Genomic DNA, 17848 nt, shown 5'->3' on the forward strand with positions numbered 1-17848 from the left:
GCCCTCGGTTTGGCTCGTAGACGACCTACGGCTGTGAACACTATCGTGCTGTTGCTTAACACGGTCTCTTGTTCCCCAGCAACTGAAGGAACAGAAAAATGCTGGCACCAGAACAAACGAGGTGAGTCTCCCTCTGTTTTGAATGGTGTCTACCCAGCACGTGTGTCCAGGCAGGTTGGCTCAGCAGCCCGGGGGGCAGGGACACTTGTGGGAGGGGTTCAGACCCAGCAGGGAAGAGCCGGGGGTGAGCTTGGGGACCCAGCGTGTCTGGAGTGATGGCAAAAACACGCGTTCACGCTCTGTGGCCGTCGCGGCAGAGGGGGTGCAGCGGGCTCCTGCACTACTCACGTTTCACAGGCGAAGAGTGTGGCTCACGGGAAGCGTGTGGGATTCAGCTAAGGGTCACGGGAATTACTGTCTGGGCTGGAGCCAGCGGCCGGCTCGGGGATGACTCGGACTCGGGATGGCCGTGCTGAAAATGACGGGACCCGAGGGCTTTCTCAGCGCCCAGTGGCATCATCGTCCCGTCGGTTTCCATTTTACAGCCAGGTCCTTGGGGCAGGAGTTAACAATTGTGATGCGAGGGAACTGGTAGCACGGCAGACCCTGTGCACTTGCTCTCGTGCAGGGTGTGTTGGGCCCCCGCGGCCCACAGCGAGCCGTCCTTCCCTGCCGGGTGGACACGGGGGGGCCAGGGGGGCTGGGTGCACCTGCGCCGCCCGACCCTGCTTTCACCCCTGCTCGCCCCGCGGCCTCCTGGGGCTTCCTCTCCTCCCTGCCTGCCCCCAGAGCCGCCTGTCCCGCCGAGTTGCCGGGACGCTCCCACCTGATGGTGTGAAGGCGCTTGGAAACTGTTAGGTTTCCGCGTAAGCCCAGGACTTTGTGACCCACCAGGCTTATGCGAATGGGTCCCCCAGGAGGTAATCCCACGGGGACACGGGCACTTGCCAGCGGGCAGGGTCAGCCGGGGCTGGAGCGGGCCAGCAGGCCGAGGGGGCTGAGAGCTGGAAGCCCAGCATCGCCAGTAAACCCCTTAGAAGCTGCTGTTTTCCTGTGGGCCGGTCTTTCTGTTAATCTGTAGCCCTTGCCATGGCTCCAGAAATTGTACCTTTAAGACAGAGAACACTGAGGTACGATAATTACATCTGAGATTGTTCCTGAAAAGTGGAATATTTTTTCTGGATTGCACTTGGTTGGGGGTCAGGCTTTCTGCAGCTGCCGCAGGGCTTATCCGACCCCTGGAAGTTGCAGGGCGCGGGGATGAATCACTGAACCCCCCCCTTCTCTTCGAAGGGCCCTCTGATCGTCACCGAAGAGCTCCACTCCCTTAGTTTTGAGACCCAGTTGTGCCAGCCTGGTTTGGTCATCGACCTCGAGGTGAGACTTAGTGGTTCAGACGTGGACATCTTTATTTTTACCTTTCACTGTTACCTGTATTTTTCTTTGTCAGGTTTTGTTTCAGACGTCGTAATTGCCAAAAAAGACGATCCTTTTTAGCTAATGCTGTCTTGACATTAATTGAATGGTTTGGGAAGCTAGAGTACTGAACTCCCATTTAAATGCTACAAACGAAATGTTTGTAAAATGTTCTGGTTGAGGTGTCCTATGTTAATTTTTTTATACGAAGCAGGGAGACTTATTTCTTAACTGAAAGCTATAATGAAAAACTAGAAACAAAAGAACTTAACTTTACATCTTCTGTGCTCAAATACAAAACACGCGCAAGTTTACAACCACGGCTTGCTCGGTCTGGAGGCCACCCAGGGTCTGCAGGCGGTATTTCTGTGGTTCTGACGACTTCACGGTCTTTGTCCCCTTTCAGACGACTTCTCTGCCCGTCGTGGTGATCTCCAATGTCAGCCAGCTCCCGAGCGGTTGGGCCTCCATCCTGTGGTACAACATGCTGGTGACGGAACCCAGGGTACAGAAGACACATCTGCTTTTGTACCAGGGCTAGACAGAGACCCCGTTGTGTGGCTCCTGCCGAGCCCCTCAGGGCCGGACGTGCAGAGAAAAGGGACAGGACTCCAGTGGCTTCATCAAGAATAGGGAGTAATTCTAGGAAAGGGAAGCGTATACGTGTATTAGAAATGAGGATTACGGTTTTCCTTCTGTGGGAATAAGCTCAGGCAGTAGCTTTCCTGGGACTCTTACCGTGGAAGAGTTCATTTATTGCTTTTCTTAAAAAAAAAAAAAAAAATAGCATATCTATGTGCTAAACAGGTGTGCTCAGCTCACTCGTAAGCGTGGATGCTCCCTGCTGATTACTCACAGCTCGTTGGGCCCGTGCACACTGCCACAGCGAGCACTGAGCGATTGCCCGCACACCTGTCAGGGCACGGCCTTGCTTGTGTGTGCTTCTGTTTAAAGACACTTTATCTAATTTATTTGTTGGTCTATTGGCATTGAGCTTACGGCCAACGGCACGGTACCTCGTGGCCGAACGACGCTCCCCTAAGCACACGTATCTTCCCCGTGGGGCCATCTTGTGCGTAGGAACATCAGGCGACGCCTCAGTGCTCTTCCTGGAATCACGTTAAAAATGAAATTTTTAAAAAACAACCCACAAAAAGGCAAAAGACACGGCACTAAATAGACCTCAAAAAGGACAGTGGTTTGCAGTAGGAGAGCTGAAGCGAAAAGGCAGTCGCTCTGTTGGCCTCTCCTGGAAACACATGTGGGAGACTCCCATCGCTCACGCTCTGTTCCCGGGAATGTCCACAGAAAGCTCCAGAAGTGCCCTGAGGAGCTATTTGAGCGGTAAAGTAGCTTTCTGTGAGTAGATTGAATTCACAAAGGTGAACCTGCAAATAACGAGAATCCACTGTGTTTCTCTTGTGTGACAGCTTCTGTGTGTCACAGAAACTAGAACCGAGCTTTGGTGCAGGTCCCCAAGTGTTTGAGCCGCCTCGCTTACAACCGACGGCCTGAGCTTTCGGGTGTTTTTTTTCTCCAGAACCTGTCCTTCTTCCTGAACCCGCCTTGTGCACGATGGTCCCAGCTCTCGGAGGTGCTCAGTTGGCAGTTTTCTTCTGTCACCAAAAGAGGTCTCAATGTGGACCAGCTGAACATGCTGGGAGAGAAGCTACTCGGTATGGGCTGCATGTCTATGAAAATTGAAATTCACACAAAATATCTCCACTTGCTCCTTTCCCTCTTTGCTCTCTATTTTGTTCAAGGTAGGAGAATGTTAAAAAAACAAAAATCTGTTGGCTTTTCCAACTGCAGCTTGTTATGGCTAAATGAGAATTACAGTTCAGGGGATCCCCGGGTGGCTCAGCGGTTTAGCGCCACCTTCAGCCCAGGGTGTGACCCCGGGGTCCCAGGATCGAGTCCTGCATTGGGCTCCCTGCATGGGGCCTGCTTCTCCCTTGGCCTCTGTCTCTCTGTGTGTCTCATCAATAAATAAATAAAATCTTTAAAAAAAAAAAAAAAAAGAAGACAGTTCACCTTGGAAGTATACACCTGATAAAACGAATGAATCATTTCCTGATTATCTCACATTAGCATCTCTGAGCAGGTTGCCTAAGGGAAATATGTTTGAATTCCATAAAATATATTATTGGTGGCTAAAAGAAATGCTTTGATAAGAAAGATGAAGTCTTATTAACCTTGGGGAGGAAAACGTAAGTCCCCAGCATTAGTAGACTAAGGAAGGGCCTGGGGACGCCCACCACATAGCCTACACCCCGGGCTCCGGCCTCAGGGGGCCGAGGTGCATGGAGACGCAGCCCCACGAGGGTGATGTCCCTGACAGCTCGGCAGGGTCCAATCCACGAGAATTCCCTTTCAGTAGCTAACATCATGGATTTATTAGTCATTTACGTAAGGAGATTGGAGACCTACTAGTCTCGAGGTCAGGTCTTCAAAGAATGAGCAATTTAAACATCCACAGGCACCTTTCCTCCAGGTTTGCTTCTGTACAGCAGGATCGCACATATTGCAAATGCCAGGAGAGCCTCGCTCACCCGATAGCTCTCCGGCTGTCTTCTCGTGGCCGTACAGCCGTCAGGGTAGGGGTCTTACGCTGCTCAGTAAGGTGTACGAACTCACCTTGTCCCGGCTCCTTATTTGGTGACAATGAAGACAGATGCCCTTTCTGCCTGGACAGGCTTGTTTGTGGTTCCTACAGAGATGGCGCCTCAGCACCTGCACGGCCTGGGCTGCTTTAATTTGTGCAGTGATAACCACCAGGCTTCCTTCCCTGCTCTCCTCTCTCTCACTTGGCTTTTGATTTGCATCAGTCTCCCCGAGCCCGTGTCCTGTTTGGAGGAGGGTGGAGGGAAATGGCCAGATGCTACCCGAAGTAAGCCTGGAGAGCCAAGTGTCCGTGCAGTGGATCACCTAGGGGTGACCTTGGCCTTAGTCTGCAGTTTGAAGAGGCTCTGGAGGACGAGTGGGAGAGGAGGCTGCTGAGGAAGGAGGCAGCGGGGGAGGTGATGCTGCACCGACAGGGACCAAGGGGAGGCCTCTCCAGGGCGCCGTTAGTTCGCGCTCCCGTGTCTGAGAATCTCGGCCTTCCTCTGCTGGGTGTTGGCTCTTTGAGAGGAAATACAGGAGCCACCCGTCCAGCCAAAGCTTCAGAATCCACTTCTGTTTCCTGAAAAAGCCTGTGTTTGCTTGCTTAGGTCCCAACGCTGGCCCCGACGGCCTCATCCCGTGGACGAGGTTCTGTAAGGTGGGTGCCGCCTCGGTCCGCCTCCGAGCTCTCGCTGTCCGTGGAGGTTCCCCGGGGCCCTGCTGTGCCGGCCGTCCGCCCTGTGTTGCGGCGTGCTAGCGCCTGGCCCTGGCCCTGGCCCCAGAGCCCTGGGGCCAGTCGGTCGCTCTCTTGGGTGTGGGAGGCCAGTCCCCAAGCATGTCTGATGGGAATCGCCCGCAGGTGTGATAACGGTCTTCCCACCCGAGTGAGCCTGCCCTTCCCTCAGCCTCGCTCCTCGGGCGAGGACACGTGTGAGCTCTGTGCCTCCTTGGACGGCCCAGGACGTTCCCGGCCTGCTCCGCCCAGGGCCCGCTGGAGGGAATGACCAGACCCGCTGAGATCCCCAGACCGTGTGGACGAGCCACACAGCTGGATTTCACTAGCGGGAGGGCAGCTTTGGTTCCGCGATCGAGCCGAGGCCATTCCTGGGCTGGTTCACCAGTTTGCAGAGAGAAGCAGAGCCTGGGCCCGGAAGCGGGGAGCCCGGCGTGCGCCTGCTGCCAAGGGGTGGTGGCTCCTCGGGGGACAGTGCGTGTGGGGGCAGCAGGGCAGCTTCACAAACAAATCCGACAGCGGGAAGAGGCTTGGTAAGTCACCTTGTTGCATTCCTCTGCTCCTAATGTGTGCGTTTTCTACACTTGCAGGAAAATATAAATGATAAAAATTTTCCTTTCTGGCTTTGGATTGAAAGCATCCTTGAACTCATTAAAAAACACCTGCTCTCCCTCTGGAATGATGGGTAAGGGCCTTTGATAGATTTATTTTCGAGACATAATTTTAGCGTACGCCTCCTGCTGCGGGGCTGAGCCTGGCCTGACTGGACAGACGTTCTTCTTTGACAAGACTCATGTGCCCCTCACAGAAATGGACACTTACAGGCCGTCCACCAGGGCTTCGTGATCGTGGAACCTCCGAGGACCAGACTTCCACTTTCATAGCCTGTGGATATATGTTTTCAACTCTTAATTAAGATCTTTTGAGTGCTGCTCATGCATTCACTCCTTTGATAAAAATTCCCTAAGCCCTTACTTATTATGTTGCTGCTAGGAAAGAAGAAAAACCTTTTCAACTCAGTGAATCGTTTTTATCTGAGTTGTTCCTGGGGTCAGTTGCTATTTCAACAAAGGCTTTAACTTCCCGGAAGGGCCAGGACATGGGGCTACGTTGTGGGAGCCTCCCCCTCCAGTAGAAAAGATGCAGAAATTCAGACATTCTCATGGCCTTTTAAAAATCAAGTGAAAAAAAAGGTCATCGAATAAGTATGAAAGGCTCGTGAATCCAGCGAGTATTTATCGATCATCTGTGCATCTCCTTGTCCCCACGTTACTGGCTTGTGTGGACCTGAGCGTGCGCACATACAGGCGAGATGCTGCCTGAAGGGTCAGTTAAATTCAGGGCCTCTGAAACGGCCTGCACACCCGGGGGGCTCCCGTCGAGTCTCGGTAATCGTGTCCATTCGGAAGCCAGCGTGCGAGCTGCCAGCACGCCGGGCCTCAGCCGCTGACTCCGCCCGCAGGTGCATCGTGGGCTTCATCAGCAAGGAGCGCGAACGCGCGCTGCTCAAGGACCAGCAGCCGGGCACCTTCCTGCTGCGCTTCAGCGAGAGCTGCCGGGAGGGGGCCATCACGTTCACCTGGGTGGAGCGGGCGCAGGGCGGAGGCGGTAAGCGGCCCTGCGTGTGCTCCCCGACCTGGGGTCCCCGGCCCCGTGTGTGTCCCCCCTCCTGGGGTCACAGGCCCTGTGTTTCCCCCCGACCTGGGGTCCCCAGCCTCATGTGTGTCCCCCCTCCCAACCTGGGGTCACAGGCCCTGTGTGTGCCCCACCCTGTGACCTGGGGTCCCTGACCCCGTGTGTGTCCCCCCCCGACCATGGGGTCACAGGCCCCGTGTGACCCCCCCAACCATGGGGTCCCCGGCCCCATGTGTCACCCCCCCCAACCTGGGGTCACAGGCCCTGTGTGTGCCCCACCCTGTGACCTGGGGTCCCCGGCCCTGTGTGTCACCCCCGCCCCAACCTGGGGTCCCTAGCCCTGTGTGTGTCCCCACCACAACCTGGGGTTGCGGGCCCTGTGGTGCCCCACCCCCCAACCTGGGGTCCCCGGCCCCGTGTGTGTCCCCACCACAACCTGGGATTCCCGGCCCTGTGTCTTCCCCACCCCCGACCGTGGGGTCCCCAGCCCCATGTGTGTCCCCCCCCAACCTGGGGTTCCCGGCCCCGTGTGTGTCCCCCACTCCGACCATGGGGTCACAGGTCCCCTGCCCGACCCTGCCCCAACCGTGGAGTTGCAGGCCCCGTGTGTCCCCCCCGACCTGGAGTCCCCAGCCCCGTGTGTGTCCCCCCCACCCCCGACCTGGGGTTGCAGGCCCCATGTGTGCCCCACCCCCCGACCTGGGGTCCCCGGCCCCGTGTGTGTGACCCCCACCCCCGACCATGGGGTTCCCAGCCCCATGTGTTCCCCCCGACCTGAGGTCCCCAGCCCCATGTGTGTCGTCCCTGCCCCTGACTATGGGGTCGCAGGCCCGTGTGTCCCCCCACACCCCTGCACCCGGGGCAGAGGTGGAACAGCAGAGCTGAGCCAATGCTAAAGACAAATGAGGCCATTTGGTGGTTGCTGTTCAAGGGGCTGGAGGGATCCAGTGACTTTCCTGCTTTCAGAGCAAAGATGCAAGAAAACATGGGATACTTGTCCTATTTATGTAGTTTTTTTTTTCTCCAAAGGAGAACTCAGGAAAGCTGGAATTAGGGCCCAGGGGGCAGTAGTGTCAGTCCCCCAGGCAGTGCCCTGCCCGTGGAGTGGGAGGCGGAGCTAGCAAAGCAGGGGGCAGAGATGGGGAGATGGGGCAGGGCCGGCGCCAGCCCAGGAGGCCTGCGTGGGGTGCAGTAGCAGAGCAGTGCCTGGGTGTGTGCGCCAGCGCGGGCTTCTGGGTCGGTCAGGAAGCAGGATGCAAGTGACGTCTGGGAGAAGGACCACGAGTGAATCACCCTGGTGTACTGCATAAGGACTGGAAGAAAAAGTAGCGAATGGGATCTTTTTGTTGTTTAAAAAGTTGTTTTCCATGTATTGTCATTATTTATTGTAATAAGAAGTTACATTTTTCAATCTGAAAAGAAAAGCAACCGGAAACCTCATTTTTTATTAATCTGAGCCAAAATGACCTGCTTAGTACTTATTTAATAGCTACCTGTGGGTGGGTCCCTCCTTAAAGATGCAGGCTGCTAAAAAATGTTTAGTAACCTCTTCTTGCCAGATTTACAGACCTAAGCAAACAATGACGAGTGCAGCACTGTTGCATTAGTAACAAGTAGTGGCTGCCTTTATTTTTCCTGTTTTTAAGAAAGGATTATGATTCATTTAGAAATGAAGCAGCACACTGTGTTATGAATCCTGTATCGTGATTAGTTCTTACCAGGCTCACTCAAGCCCGTTAACTCTGCAGTGTTTTGTTTCTCTCCTATTGTTTGGGGACAGTCCAGGGGACTCACTGAGATCTCCTTCTTTTTAGAACCTTACTTCCATGCAGTTGAGCCCTACACGAAGAAAGAACTGTCTGCTGTTACATTCCCCGATATTATTCGCAATTACAAAGTCATGGCTGCTGAAAATATTCCAGAGAATCCCTTGAAGTTTCTGTATCCGAATATTGATAAAGACCATGCCTTCGGGAAGTATTACTCCAGGCCAAAGGAAGGTAGGTGGGGAAAGCGAAGGATCATTGCCCTGATGAGTAATAACACAAGTCCTATCTGCCGTGATTATGTTCTCATTTCATCATCGTCCAGAGGTTTGCTGGAGATGGGGTTTAGTAACACACGGGGGGGACGCCTGGGTGGCTCCACGGTCGAGCGTCTGCCTTTGGCTCGGCCTGATCCCAGATTCTCAGGATCGAGTCCTGCGTCGGGCCCCCTGCATGGAGCCTCCTTCTCCCTCTGCCTGTGTCTCTGCCTCTCTTTCTGTGTGTCTCATAAATAATAAATATTTATTTATATTTTAAATATAAATATATTTATTTAAAATATATTTCAAACATAATACTATCGTATATTTAATGTATGTTATTATCATATATGTTATAATAAGAAATATATTTATATTTTAAATATAAATATATTTATTTAAAATATTTATTTATTCATGAGAGACAGGCAGAGACACAGGCAGAGGGAGAAGCAGGGTCCATGCACCGGGAGCCCGACGTGGGACTCAATCCTGGGTCTCCAGGATCACGCCCTGGGCCAAAGGCGGCGCTAAACCGCTGAGCCACCCGGGCTGCCCAATAAATAAAATCTTAAAAAAAAAAAAAAAAAAAAAAAGACCACACAGGGCTTTTGGCTTCCCGTGACTGCAAGGCTCCTGCACAAACCTCACGCATGCTGAGCATTAACCTGCCCCTTTCGAATTGCTGTAAGCAGGCTTTCCAAAGATGGTATAAACCCAGCATAGTGGACATATAACGTGTTACCTGCCTGGTACACACAGATGAACAAAGAGTTTATTTCAGGCGTGTTGAAAAAGTCATTTCTGGTCTTGTGTATCAATCACGTTATTACCTTTTCCACGTGCAAAGTCGTAAAAGGCAGGAACACCGTGGCCAACTGATTTATACCAGCCTGTTCCTTTTAAAATTGAGAGAACTAAGGCCCAGGGAAGCAAATGGTTCATTGAGGGTGATCTCCGTAATTTATGAGATCATATTATTTCTAGTGATGACTGTTAGGAGCGGACGTAGGCTTAGAACGCAGGTTCCCTGCTTCTGTGTCTTTACTGAATTGTATTTGAGAACATTCAAGTTAGGCTGCTTAGGGAAGAAGACGCCCCCAGCGTCACCTTGACGGCTGGCTGAGTCCTACCAGCCAGGCCAGGACCACAAACCCACACAACTGTGCACATTTTGTGCTCCAACTTCTGTAGGATTTCAAGGCTGGGAAGGAGAACCCTCTCCACTTCACTTCCATGCTGAGCCCTCCTCCCTTCCCTCTGAGTTGTTTCTGCATTCCCACCAGAATTTCAGGTGACCCAGACAGGTGTCACAGCCCCGTAAGGTTATAGGACTCTAACCTGACTGTCAGGGAAAATGGTAAAAATAATTAACTAATTATATTTAAATTCCATTAATTAACATACAGTGTATATTAGTAGTTCCCTAGATCGAGGTCAGTGATTCATCCGTCTTCTATCACACCCAGTGCTCGTTCCATCACGTGCCTCCTTAATGTCCATCGTGCACTTACCCCCTCCCCCTTCCAGCAACCCTCAGTTTGTTTCCTGTAATTAAGAGTCCTTATGGTTTGTCTCACTCTCTGATTTCGTCTTATTTTTTCCTCTCTTCCCTTATGATCCTGTTTTGTTTCTTAAATTGCACACATGGGTGAGATCCCATGATCAACGTCTTTCTCTGATCGACTTCCTTCACTTAGCGTAACGCCCTCTAGTTCCATCCACGTCGTTGCAAATGGCAAGATTTCATTCTCTTTGATGGCTGAGTAATATTCCGTTGTTTCCATGTGCACACCACACCTGCTTTATCCCTTGACGGGTCGATGGCCATCTGCACCCCAGGGTTTATAACAGCAAAATAGTAAAATTTGGTGAAAGAGAACGTTGGGTGTGTCTCTGCGGATGGCCTGCTAACAGAAAGTTGTACCCGATGTGTTTGCTTCTAGCACCAGAACCGATGGAACTTGATGGCCCTAAGGGAACTGGATACATCAAGACTGAGTTGATTTCTGTGTCTGAAGTGTAAGTGAACACGGAAGAGAGCCGTGTTTAAAACCCTGCAGCCAGCCCCGCTGCTGGCCAGGGCCTGTTGAAGATGCTCGTACTTTGCTTTCTCATTATAATCGCTGCTGCTGCCGCCGCAGTTGGACTCTTTGGAAAGATCCTAACTAGAGATCCTGGTGTCACTGCCTTTCAGAATTTTACTGCCTTTATAAAAAACAAAACAAAACAAAAAGCAAAAAAAACCCCACCAGCATCCAAGGTTGTATTTAAGATCCCCTCCCCCGCCCAACTGATACTTTGAAAAAGTATAAATAAAATAAACAAAAATTGATGAGAGTGGGAAAGAAGTTCTTTTCAATCGAGGAAAGGCCAAAGTGATGGTTGAGATACATTCTTCTCGCTTGCTTTTATTTTGTTGTTTCATTTTATAAAAGGTAGAAAAAAATTTGGAAAAGTCATTGTCAGTTATTTGGCCTGCAGCACTGTCTTGGGGTGAATGGATGTAGCCTTCATGTAAAAACACTGGAGCAGCTTTATCTGCATACAAACCTCAAGGTAGGGATGAGGGAGGGACTCCCCAGACATTTCTCTGGAGCTTCTCGGGCCAGGCTCAGCCCCGAGGCGTCCCCACCGCAGGGCGACCCGCTGCACAAGCTCGCACGCAGGTCCAACAGGCAGGAGCGGCGCAGGTTCCAGGCTGGCTATTTCTCGCATCTTTAGAGCCCTGGACGTTTCCCGAGGGGCTGGGCTGGGGACAGGAACCCCCGTGATCCGTTCTGTTCCAGAATGTACCGCACAAGTGTGTGCACCGTAGCGGAGATCAGAGTCTAAAGCGACGACGTGGAGGTCGTACCGCTACCCCCGGGATCTGGTGCCAACGTGTCCTTTCCTCTCTCCCCGTTTCAGCCACCCCTCCCGACTTCAGACGACAGATAACCTTCTGCCCATGTCTCCTGAGGAGTTTGACGAGGTGTCGCGCATAGTGGGCTCCGTGGAGTTCGACAGCATGGTAAGTTGGCGTTGCTGGGGGCGCCCGCCGGGCGTGGGGCATGGGGGCGGGGGGGCTCGCTCGGGCACAGCCCCCATGGGCAGTGTCTCCCCAGTGCCGAGACCCCGTCAGCCCCTTGCGAAAACTCAGTGACGTGGCTGGTATTTCACAAGCTCCCCCTCCGCCCTCTGCAAGTCGTCCTTGGAGAAATGTCCCGTACTAAGGAACCCGGGCTTCTGCCACACGGAGGTGCTCTCCCTCGGCCGTCGTTTCCGCTCTGGGTCTGGGCGCAGGGGGCGGGGGGGAGATAGGCAGAGAGGACGGATGCTGGGCAGCGGGCATCCTACGAGCCCTCCCCAGTGGCCGGGAAGCACGTCCACCTGCTTCACGCTTGACGACTGGTTGTCCTGCTCCCACCCAGGCGCTCCGGGCCTCGGCCAGAGTGGAGTCGCCGCGAGTGTCATGACCAGGGTAGGAGCAGGATCGTCCACATGAGACGGGATCTGTTCCCTTTGGGAGGATGGTTTTCTTCTTTTTTTTTTTTAATTTTTTATTTATTTTTTTTTTTTAAAGATTTTATTTGAGGGAGAGGCAGAGACCGCGCGAGAGAGCGTGAGCATGAGCGGCGGGGAGAGGGAGGAGCAGACGCCTGCTGAGCAGGGAGCCAGGTGTGGGGCTCGTCCTGGGAGCCCCGATTGCGACCCGAGCTGAAGGCAGGGGCTTAGCCAGCGGAGCTCCCAGGTGGCCCAGGGAAATATTTTTCAAAATTACCAAGTAGCATCATCTGCCTGCCAGGCCGCAGTCCCTCCTCTTGAAGACTTTGGTTGGTTGGAATCTTGGTGACACTGTTTAATTTTAGGCTCCTTTTCCACGTGATGCTATTCCAGTTAATTTGTTAAAATTTGTTTAATCTTTTAAAAAAAAAGACCCTCCCTGAGTTCTTCTTGCCCTCTCATGGCGGTGTACTGGCGCGCGGCCCGGAGACGTCCCGGGGTGAGGCGGCCCCGTGGGAAGGGACGGGCGGACGCGGGGTGCCAGCCCTCAGGCCCCGGGGTGCGTGCCCCGGCCTCAGCCCTGACCTCAGCAGCACCTGTTGCGAGCTGGGTTTCCGGCACGTACCCTTTTCTTGGTCCCTTTTTGTCACCTGAGGAAGCTCAGGCTCAGACCTTCAGAAATGTGACCCTTCCGCCTTCCTCACGGTTGAGAACAGAGAGAGGGCCCTTCGCCCTGTGCACGTGTCGCGCGACCCCTTCTGGGCGCGAGGGTGCGTCCTTGTTGGACGGCGGCCCTGAGCCGGCCCGAAAGTGCTTTAGGAGCCTGTCACAAAAATGGGAGCAACGTGAAGCCCTGTCACTCCACGAACGTGACATCCGCTGCTGGAACCGCAGGACGGTGGGCCTCCTTCTGTTCCTTCTTCGCCGTCCCAGGCGTCACGCTGCCCTTGGGGTCCCCAGCCCCCTGCAGGTGAGGCTTGCCGTGTGCGGGCACCCGCCGCCACTGGCCCCTCCTCGTGGCCGCCTCCCGGCAGGCGTGACCACTATTCTAGGCGTCGTGGTGAGGCCCGGGCGTCCCCGCCCCAAGCCGTGTGACGTGACTGAGAGCAGCTGCCAGCCCAGGGAGCAGTGAGTCCATCAGAATCCAGCCGGCGCGCCCCGCTCGGCCCCGCTCGGCCCCGCTCATCCCCACTCCTGGAACGCTGCCCGGGAAGAGCCGAGCTTTGTTTCATCCTAAACCCCCACCCCACAGAAACTGTCTGCATGGGACTCAGTAGGATTTAGTCAGCGTGTTAGGGCGGGGGCGGGGCGGCCTTCGGGGAGACGCCGGTGTTTGGGATTTGGAAGTGGGAGTCCGGCTGCGTCATCAGCACCGTTCCCCCTTGGCTCGGGAGGATGAGGCGGTGCGGCCCTTCCCTGGGCTCGTGGGCCGGTCCTGCGGTGCCGTGGGACTGCCCTGCGTGAGCGCCCGTGGGCGCGCCCCCTGCCCTCCCGCCCACGCCCTGCACCCGCGCCACTTGCAGGGCAGAAGTTGTTGCTCGCTGTGCGCGCGCCTCCGGGTCAGAGCCCAAAGGACAAAGATCCCGGCAAGGCACGAGCCGGGCGAGATAAAAGTTGGGTTTGCTCCCAGATTGGGTGGGCTCGACTTTGTCCCGGTGTCCCTGCCCTTGGCCATGGGTCCAGCCGCGCGTGGAGGTGGCGGCCGTGGCCCAGGCGCAGGGACAGAAGGGCCACAGGCCCCTGAGCACACTGTCCCCCGACCCCGGGCCCCGTGTCTCCCGTGGGCTGCCTCACCGTGGTCGGTCTGCATGCCCTGGACCGTCGGCGGCTTCCCCGGGCCCGCGAGGCCGGCCTGCTCCTGCGGCCTCGGCCAGGGCAGAGGGTGACAGGCGCGTCCCTTGACCCTCTGTTCCCGTCTGCCTCCCGTGCCAGGCGACGCGCGTGGTCTCTTGTGACTCGCTCCCGCCGTCCTCTGCTCGGCACCGGGAGCCCGTCTGGGGGATGAAGACCTCGGGCTGCAGGCGGAGGGGGCCTAGGTGGCGGGACCCGGGCCTTCTGCCCCCCCCTCCCCCCCGTGTCTGCTCCCCGGACGACACGTCCCAGGCACACGCTGAAGCATCGGGCGGAGCCTCCATTGCGCCGTGACCCTGCGTAGCGTGTGGAGGAGCCCACGGGCTGTCGGCCAGCGGGCACCCAGGATTAAAAATAACGGGAGTCTTTAGGGAAAGCTGTGAATTCTTACGAGCTCTGACTCCGTTACCTGGTCACCGTGTGGCTCCTTAGATCTTGCAGGAATCCTCTGAGACCTTAAGGTTTAGCCCAGTTCTCGAGAGGCTCAGTGTCGGGGACCCAGGCCGTTCTGTGCCCGGTGCTGCTGTGTGCCTTGGAGAGTACTTTGCGGCGTCCCTGGCCACCACCCGCCGGGCACCAGTGCACCCACTTCCGAGCCCAGTGGTGGCTGTCAGGCCTCTAGACGCTGCTGGGGGCGGGGTCAGCCCCGTGGAGAGCCCTGGTCTGAGGGGAGAGCCCGGCCTGGAAGGGGGCTGGGGGCGAGTAGGCAGGCCGCCGTCCCCTGGCCGCGCACTTGGCGTCTACAGGGTGTCCCACCGGGGCTGCCGGCCTAGCCTGCACCTGCAAGACCCCCACGGCATCCCACGGCGTGGCCTTTAAGGAAGACTCAGCAGGTGCCCGGCCCTTCCCCCCGCTTGCAGCTCCGTGTTGCCTCCTGCGTGTTGTGCAGAAGCACATTTGCCACGTGGCTCTGCCCCAGACGTGCAGAACAGCAGAAAGCTTTGTGTGGCCTGCGTGAACTGACCGAGTTAAGCCTGTAGGCAGCAGAGGAGTAATCCGTCAGCTTAGGGGATAGAAAAGGCCTCCATCTGCCCCACAGAAAGGATGAATAGCACATGCTGAAGGCCCCGGTTCCGTGGGCGACGTGCTGCGGGCAGTGTCGCCCCTCCCCTGTCGGAGGGCAGGCGGGGCTGCTGAGGACGCGGTCCGCACCCCGGGGAGGAAGCTTAACCACGTCTCGTCTCTCTTACAGATGCACGCGGTGTAGAGCGTGAACGTTTCCCCTGGCGACATGTCTCCTTCCCACCTGTGACTCCCTCCTGCTACTCTTCCTTCACCTCCTGCGTTTCTAGGGAAACGAAACAAAGACGAGCACATTTGCCGCAGCCCACGGATAGCAAGCGGGTTTTCCCCTAATTCAGAAACATCTGTTACTGCGAAGGGCCTCGTGCACCTGTGAAAGGTAACGCTGCAAGGCCCTCTCCGCAGAGTGGGTGTTAGGCACGAGAAACTCCCAGATAACCCCGAAACCCCCAGGCGAGAACGAGACTCCTTTGGGAATGGCGAGAAGTGGAGCTTAAGACGCGCCGTGCCCGACGTGGGTGCGCAGCTGCCGCAGGCCGTCGGACAGATCACGCGGCCACCTGGGGACGCCTCTGCCGCTCCTGTAGGGTCGGCATGTGTCTGTCCTGGAGAACTCGTTCCCTCTGCTTCACGTGTGGCTGCAGGTTTTCCCATTGGTTTACTTGCGACCTAGTTCAAAGCCAAGTCACGTAGAATCGCATCAGCTGTTACCAGAGGTGGTGTCCGGCCGCGTCGGGGGCGGAGCAGAGTTCTGTACCTGGCAGCGTTTTGCACGCCGGCCATTCAAAGCCGCAAGCAAATGCCCTCTCGTGGGAGACGTAGCTTTGCTGTCTGACGGGCTCTACGATGCCGCTGACGTCAGCACAGGGAAGTGCGTTTCCAGCCTGTGAGTAGGTCCTTGCGTTTAAACCCTGATGCCCAGAGCCCAGTACCTTGTGCCTTCGTCGTGGTCGCTGGCAACCGAAACGGTCTCCCTCCGTCGGCCGAGGGAGCCAGGTTGACGACGGCTCCCTCAGGGCCACACTCCTGCTGTTTTTCAAGACGTTAACATCGATCGTAGATCCGGACCAACCCAGAAACTTAACTCGTGTCTCTTAAGTGGGTTAATGCGTCTTTATTGTCAGTGGCTCGTAGTGAGTCTTCATCATAGGATTTCCAGGCTGAGAAGAAAAGGCAGTGATGAGTAGCCGACCTGAGACCGTGGGAGGACCCCGCAGTTCGAGCCCCCGTCCTGTGTACCCGCACTGACCGCGGCATGTTCCTCACTGATAACTGTGTGTCTCTGACAAATACATTTGCAAAAACGGTTCCATTATCTCTGCTGTGCTTTTTCTAGACTCTGCTCTGCGGTGTTCCGTGGAGCGTGTGGTGCTTCCCACGCATCCCGGGTGCGGGCGGGTGGCCGGGCCTCGGGAGCCCAGGGGCCGGGGCCTGCGTGGCTGCCCTCCATGGCCCACCACCAACCCGCGGCCCCGTTACTGGGTCAGGCCGCGCTTCCCGGTGGGGGTGAACGTGGCCTGCAGCCTGTCGTGAAGTGCAAACTGAAGGTGCGTGTGTCTGCGAGATGCCCGTGCTCACGGGGCCACGGGGCCTGACCGGCTGCGCAGTGACTTTCAGTAGAAGCGAGGAAGGACCAGGGAAGGGAAGGTAGGAACATCCGGTGCGTGATCGTCGGGTTTCAGGCAGTACCTGCATGGCCGAGGCCCGCACACCCGAGCCCCCACGCCCCCGCTGCCCGGCCCGACACCCGCACGCCCCCGCCGCCCACCGGCCACGCGTCTGCCCTCCTTGAAGCCCCGCCCCAGCCCCCGAGCCCTCCGAGCAGACTGGGCGCGGTTCCGAGCACTACAGGCGTCCCGCCCCGTCGGCGGTGTGCCTGGCCTCTTCCTCGCCGATGACCCGACCCGAGGGTGCAGCCTTCCGCGGGAGCGCTGTCCCAGCCAACGGGCGACATGGCCGGGTGGGTCCCACCTGCAGCGGCCCCCGGTGCCCCCGGGCAGGCAGTGGCTCGGAGGGCATTTTGGTGATGGAGGCCCTGCCTCCAGAATGCACCTACGTACGTGGGGCCGTGTCCTGGGTCGAGGCCCGGCTCCAGCGCAGACGCCCGGGAGGAGAGGAGCCCTGCCCGAGGTGGCGGCCTGCCCTCGCCAAGACGGCCCCGCTCCCCGCAGACCCGCCGTGACCCGGCCCACCATGGTCGCCTCAAGGGAATGGGCCCCGTGTGCGGGGAAAATCCTGTCACAGCAGCCCAGCTGCCACCGAGATGGGACCCCGACGGGCTAGCCCGGAGGCTCGTTGGAGGGGCTGACGGGGAGGGTGGGGGGTGGGGGGTGGGCCTGAACCCTGCGTCATTCCAGGTGCCGCGCCCTCTTGCAGCCGACATGGTCCCCTGTGTCCTGGGGGGGCCGAGACTGGCCCGGCGGCTCACGCCCGCGCTGTGTGACCCATCGTCACCACGGGCCCCACGTGGGCCCCGGCTCGGGGATGTTTGTGCGTCGTCACAGCACCTGAAGTAGTGTCTGTAGAGGGTTCGAGAAGCACAGACCCTTTATGGGCCACTCGGGAAACCTTTCCCGTCACTAAGAAGAGATCCCGGGATCCCGGGGCGGCAGTCAAGGATCGAGCTGCTCCCGCAGTGTGAAGGGACCCGCACCCGCTCCGGGCCTGGGAGCTAATGTGGGCGTCACGTCTCCACCAGCGAGGCGGTCCTTTCCCGTCTGCCCCCATCCCGGGGAAACCAGGAAAAAACGGGGGATGGTCTTGAGAGCCGCCCGGAGTGGGTGCTGCCCCCGGCCAGGGGCGGGTGCCGAGTGCCGCCCCCGCTCAGCCCTGCTCGCCCTCGAGGGCATCGCGTGCCCGGTGAGCACCTGCCGCGGCCTGGCCGTCCTCTGGGCGTCTGGGAGGCGCTGGCGTCAAGGAGCCCTGCCCGTCGGAGCCCCAGGGGTCTTCAGCTGCTGGGCTGTACGCTCCAGACGTCTCACTCAGGAAAACGTTAGACTTCGTGGCTCGAACAGCCAAGGGCTGCAGAGAACTGTTCTATGAACCCGCATGGCCTCCGGGAAATGGCGCTTGGA

At 56.9% G+C, this 17848-nt stretch overlaps 1 protein-coding gene across 1 annotated transcript in view; it reads left to right on the top strand.

The window, feature by feature from the left end:
* Positions 1-16089, top strand: part of STAT1 (signal transducer and activator of transcription 1) — a 40453-nt gene extending 24364 nt beyond the window's left edge. Inside the window, exons 15-25 of the mRNA XM_072813224.1 lie at positions 80-121; positions 1294-1377; positions 1823-1921; positions 2957-3092; positions 4629-4678; positions 5344-5438; positions 6216-6361; positions 8203-8388; positions 10361-10436; positions 11325-11427; positions 14944-16089. Coding sequence (XP_072669325.1) covers positions 80-121; positions 1294-1377; positions 1823-1921; positions 2957-3092; positions 4629-4678; positions 5344-5438; positions 6216-6361; positions 8203-8388; positions 10361-10436; positions 11325-11427; positions 14944-14958 — 1032 coding nt within the window. The 3' untranslated portion in view covers positions 14959-16089. The remainder of the gene's footprint in view (positions 1-79; positions 122-1293; positions 1378-1822; positions 1922-2956; positions 3093-4628; positions 4679-5343; positions 5439-6215; positions 6362-8202; positions 8389-10360; positions 10437-11324; positions 11428-14943) is intronic.
* Positions 16090-17848: the final 1759 nt, after the last annotated feature.

This window comes from Canis lupus, chromosome 36, assembly GCF_048164855.1.
Source record: "Canis lupus baileyi chromosome 36, mCanLup2.hap1, whole genome shotgun sequence".
NCBI classification, from domain to species: domain Eukaryota; kingdom Metazoa; phylum Chordata; class Mammalia; order Carnivora; family Canidae; genus Canis; species Canis lupus.